Raw genomic sequence first — 5439 nt, 5'->3', positions numbered from 1 at the left:
CAGCATATTATGGGGGTACAGATGTTTAGGTTACGTATGTTAAGACTGATGTTTTTTAAAGTTTGCATATTGCACAAGCTCAAAAAGAAACATTGCATTTCCTGTTGCAGCCTCGTTTTAAGAGGAGCCCCCTAGGTTGCTACCCCTTAGTTCCCTGCTACATAAAAAAAAATCTCAGAGCCGCCTCTAATAAAGGGACCCTGAAAGTTAGGGAGCACAGGAATCTTTTTTATGCATTATTTGGGTGGGAAATCTCAGAGCTGTGCGTGCCGATGTTACACACAGCAAGTGGTCCCCAGGACAAACCGAGCACCGCACGGAAAGTCACAAAATCAAAAGTTTATTCCCCGGCGGGCTCAGAGGGGCCTCGCCACCAAATCCTGAGCCCCGTCTACCCTTCTTTTCCCACTTTTACTAAGTTGTGCTGGTCTAGGGGGTACGCTGTCAGGTGGTTAATGCGGGCCAGGTAACAGGTTAGTTGATGTGCCAGGTAATAGATTTACTGTTATGTAGATGCGCCGGGTAGTCGATTTAGTGTTATGCTGATGTCGCAGGTAACCGATTAGTCGATGGGCCAGGTAATAGCTCAGTATTATGCTGATGGGTGGCTTAAGTGAGGGGTGGGGGTCTCAGGTGGCTGATGGATGTGCCAAGTGACAGATGCGGGTTTTCCTTATCCCCTGCAGGAATTTGCAGCCCTCTTTGCCACAAGGGATAAATGCAACCCCAATAAAGAGAGACACTGGGCCCGAAGACCAGCAGATACGACCTGGTCCCTGCCGACCTCTCAGGTGTGTCATCTCCTGACACTCTACCTGTGGTTCACTGTGCTTCAGCTATGCTAACTCGGTCCCTGTGCTGCAGAGACATCAAACCTGCCTTAGGGTCTTTGCACGTTTTGCTTTACTCGTCTAGGAGTAAAGCAACGGATTGAATGTCTATGTCCCCCCAAATTTCCTATGTGCAAATTTCCTATGTGCTCTGTCCTTTGACTCATAAGTGCCAAAGAGCCTACCTAGCTTGCTATTTTCCTGCCACGTGGGGACACAGTGAGACACAGTCTCAAACTGGGGGGGGAGGGGTCCTCACCGGAACCCAACAAGGCTGGGACCTCTGGAACTGCGAGAAAGAAACTTCTGCTGTTTCTAAGCCAGTCCCCCTTCGTTCCAGCAGCCCCAGGGGAGTGACATCCCCTCCAGCCAATCCGGCTCCTGTGCTCAGCCAGGTCTTGGCTTCAATGTCCCCTTTTTAGAGAACATCTTGCTGCGGACCCCCAAATGAGTCGCCCCCGGTTTGCATGTCTCACACGGGTTCTAGTTCATGCATCACACATTTATTGCAACTGGCATCTCAACCTCTGCCCCTTCCAACCCTGCTCAGGCAGAAAGCCCCAGATCGGGGAGGTGGGGCACACGGGGCACGATAGTCAGGGACTGCTCGCTCCATGCCACTCCTCCTGCCCGGGGGCCCGTGTCGCCTGTTGCATGCCTCCACTGCACGAGCACTTCCCGAACACCTGGGTCCGTGCACAGGTGCACAGGTGTGCACAGGTGAAAACACAGCACCTGTCCTCAGAGGGATGTCAAAGACAAGCAGTGCAAATGGATAGCAGCTCTAAGCTGGGGTTCATGAGCTACAGAGTGGAAGGCCCGGATGATAAGAGTAGTAAGAGGAGACGGGACAGAGCGAGGGGACCCCACTGAAGCACAGAGAATGGGGCTCAGCCTGGTGCATTGAGGAAAATGGCGGGGGAGGGGAAAAAAAAAAAAAAATCCAGAAACGGGCACAGGTGAGGGAGCATTAATGCTGATGAAGCAAGCAGGGGCCAGATGGCTGAGATCCGCTTGATGTGCTGTTTTGAAACTCTAGGAAGTAAAAGAGGCTCTGATTCTCGAGGGATCTTTGCAGAGCGAACACTCGCCCGTCCCTCCGCCGCTGCTCCTTAAGAGCATAAAGCGCTTTCCAAGCCTCAGAGCGCCACGCCCCCCACTCCCTTCTGGGAGGCGGACCCGCGGGACTACAACCCCCACAAGGCACCGCGCCGCCGCGCCGCCTGATTGGCCGAGCCTCCAGCGGCGGCCAATAGCATGCGTTCTTGTTGGCTTGTGCCGGCGGCGCCCGCAGCGTGGCGTCCTGCCTGGTTGCTTTGGAGCCGAGTCCGCTCGCTGGAGGCCATGGGGAGCATGGAGAGCAGCGAGGGCCGCAGGGTTTCGTTCGGAGCGGACGAGGAGGAGCGGGTCCGGGTGCTGCAGGGCATCCGGGTGAGCGGCTCCGCTCGGGCCGGGGCGGGCGCTCGGGGGCGGCGGGAAGAGGCTGCTCGGGGACGCGAACCCGCGGCGGGCCGTCTTCCAGCTCCGCCGCACGGGCTTCTGGGAAGCAGGAAGGGAAAACGGGACAGGCGGGCGGCCTCTAGGATGCGAGGGGGGACCTGGGGACCACATCGCAGCCCCCCGTTGGCTTCCTTTTTGGCGTTTCCGGAATGCGGTCCCCCCCGTCTTGGACACCCGGGTCCCCCAAAGTGCGCGCGTCTTGCTGTGTAGACATGGGATGCTTCCAATCCCGATCGGCTGCAGCGGTCTCTTGCCCCGGGGTTCTCCACGCCCCGCTCTTTTTTGCCGCCGCGACGGTCACTTATCCGCGGTGCAAAGGAGCAGTTTGAGAAGCGTGACTCGGAGAAGGGACCCTGCTCCTGGCTTAAAACCTAGATTCCTGCCGGGCGCGGTGGCTCACGCCTGACATCCCAGCACTCTGGGAGGCCGAGGCGGGAGGATGGCTCGAGGTCAGGAGTTCGAGACTAGCCTGGACAACATAGCGAGACCCCATGTCTACTAAAAATAGAAAGAAATTAGCCGGGCGCGGTGGAGCATGCCTGTAGTCCCAGCTACTCGGGAGGCTGAGGCAGGAGGATCGCTTGAGCCCAGGAGTTGGAGGTTGCTGTGAGCGAGGCTGACGCCACGGCGCTCACTCTAGCCGGGGTAAAATAATGAGATTCTGTCTCAAAAAAAAAAAAAACGAAAAAAACCTGGATTCCGACCGCGCTTGATGGGGAAGCACCTTTACCTGGTTTCTCAAAAGCTGTACCGGTGTCTGGTTGCATCTGGGGCCAGTTCTTCCCTCGCGTCCCACCCAAGGCTCAGACTTTTTCAGGAGCTGCAGGATTTGCTTGCTGTTCCTGGAAGGTCCAGCTTGCTGCATGCAACGGGATCTGTGCGTTTGCTGTTCTCTTGCTCCCAGCTTTCCTTAAATCTGGCTCTTTCTTTCTTTTTTTTGAGACAGAGTCTCACTGTGTTGCCCAGGCTAGAGTGCCGTGGCGTCAGCCTCGCTCACAGCAACCTCCAACTCCTGGGCTCAAGCGATCCTCCTGCCTCAGCCTCCCAAGTAGCTGGGACTACAGGCATGCGCTACCGTGCCCGGCTAATTTCTCTAATATTTTTTAGTTGTCCATTTAATTTCTTTCTATTTTTAGTAGAGACAGGGGTCTCGCTCTGTTGTTCAGGCTGGTCTTGAACTCCTGACCTCGAGCGATCCTCCCTCCTCAGCCTCCCAGAGTGCTGGGATTACAGGTGTGAGTCACCGCACCCAGCTAATTTTTTTTCTATATATATTTTTTAGTTGTCCATTTAATTTCTTTATATTTTTAATAGAGACGGGGTCTCGCTCTTGCTCAGGCTGGTCTCAAACTCCTGACCTCTGGCGATCCTCCTGCCTCGGCCTCCCAGAGTGCTGGGATCACAGGCCTCAGCCACCGCGCCCGGCCTGAGAGTAAAAATCTTGCATGATTGACACCACTATCCGCAGAACCTATAAGAATGATAAAAGCAGTTCCTATTTCTGTGCATTTGCTAAATCGTTCATAGGTATCTTATTTAATTTTCGGCAGCCCTGTGAGAGAGGTAGAATTCTTTTAGGTCATTTTATAGATTTAGGAGAGCTGAGAGGTGAAGGACCTTATCCGAGATCATGTGAGTGACAAGTGGGTGAGTTGGGGTGGAAATAAGCCGACTCCAGGGCTTGTTCCTGTGCTCCACTTCCTCCTACACCCGTGCCTGGCACGTAGTGGGTGCTTTGTAAGTAATCGTAGAGTAATTAAATGCATGAACCCATGGAAACAGACTTCAAGTGTAAATGGAATGCAGTGCTGGGTGTAGGTGAATTAGTTAATTAGGGAGGCCGCTCAGAAAGACTTGAGGAAGTCTGACTTCCAGGCCCAGATATTCGTTAGCTGTGTGTCTTTGGGTGAAACAGACATACAGCCTCAATCACACATTAAAAAAGAAAAAATCGGCGTGTGTGTGTGTATCTTAGGTGCTGCCTGGGATAAAATGAACATATGTGCATTGTGGGAACTTCTCTTAGCCTAGCAGAGTACTTGGCACATTTGGTGCTTGCTAAGTGTTGTACAGCCTTGTTTTTTTTTTTTTGAGACGGAGTCTCGCTCTGTTGCCCGGGCTAGAGTGCCGTGGCGTCAGCCTCGCTCACAGCAACCTCCAACTCCTGGGCTCAAGCGATCCTCCTGCCTCGGCCTCCCAGAGTGCTAGGACTACAGGCATGCGCCACCACGCCCGGCTAATTTTTTCTATATATTTTTAGGTGTCCAGCTCATTTCTTTCTATTTTTAGTAGAGACAGGGTCTCGCTCTTGCTGAGGCTGGTCTCGAACTCCTGACCTCAAGCGATCCTCCCCCCCTCGGCCTCCCAGAGTGCTGGGATCACAGGCGTGAGCCACCGCGCCCGGCCTGTACAGCCTTGTTGACCAGGCTCCTGGCAGGGATTAAATGGGGAAGATGAGGCTTGTATTTGGAGGCTGAGAGGCAGGAACCTGAATTGGAATTTAGAAAGACATTCTTGGCTCTGTTTGGGTGCTGCCCTACCCTTGTGACTTGGTCTCTTGTTTTGGGGAATGTTGGAAAGTTAGCTTGACATCTTCAGAAAAGTTCGGGGGGGGTACCTTTGGAGGTGCCTCCCTTGTAAGTTGACAAAGGAACATCATTTTCGAGTATTATATCAGATGGGTACATTTTATTCCAGTTCTCTTAATAATTCTGCAAAGTATAAATTCTCTTTAAAGAAGTGTGCTCTGGGAATAGTAAGTCACAGGTGTTCTTGTCACTCCTTTTAAGCAGGTACCTTGTCATCATCTCTCTTGGTTTTCAGTTCCTCCGGTCCAGGGCCGGGCGTGGTGGCTCACGCCTGTAATCCTAGCACTCTGGGAGGCCGAGGCGGGAGGATCGCTCGAGGTCACGAGTTCGAGAGCAGCCTGAACAAGAGCGAAACCCCGTCTCTACTAAAAATAGAAAGAAATTACTTGGACAGCTAAAAATACATAGAAAAAATTAGCCGTGCATGGTGGCACATACCTGTAGTCTTAGCACTCTGGGAGGCCGAGACAGGAGGATCGCTCGAGGTCAGGAGTTCGAGACCAGCCTAAGCAAGAGCAAGA

At 53.2% G+C, this 5439-nt stretch overlaps 1 protein-coding gene across 1 annotated transcript in view; it reads right to left on the bottom strand.

The window, feature by feature from the left end:
* LOC105822098 (thioredoxin reductase 3-like) overlaps positions 1–2176 on the bottom strand; it is a 34718-nt gene extending 32542 nt beyond the window's left edge. Inside the window, exon 1 of the mRNA XM_012659036.1 lies at positions 2038–2176. Within this exon, the coding sequence (XP_012514490.1) occupies positions 2038–2176 (139 nt within the window). The remainder of the gene's footprint in view (positions 1–2037) is intronic.
* Positions 2177–5439: the final 3263 nt, after the last annotated feature.

Source organism: Propithecus coquereli, unplaced genomic scaffold (genome assembly GCF_000956105.1).
Source record: "Propithecus coquereli isolate 6110/MARCELLA unplaced genomic scaffold, Pcoq_1.0 Scaffold596, whole genome shotgun sequence".
NCBI lineage: Eukaryota > Metazoa > Chordata > Mammalia > Primates > Indriidae > Propithecus > Propithecus coquereli.
The sequence above is the reverse complement of the archived record's forward strand: the minus strand, read 5'-3'. Positions and strand labels throughout refer to the sequence as shown.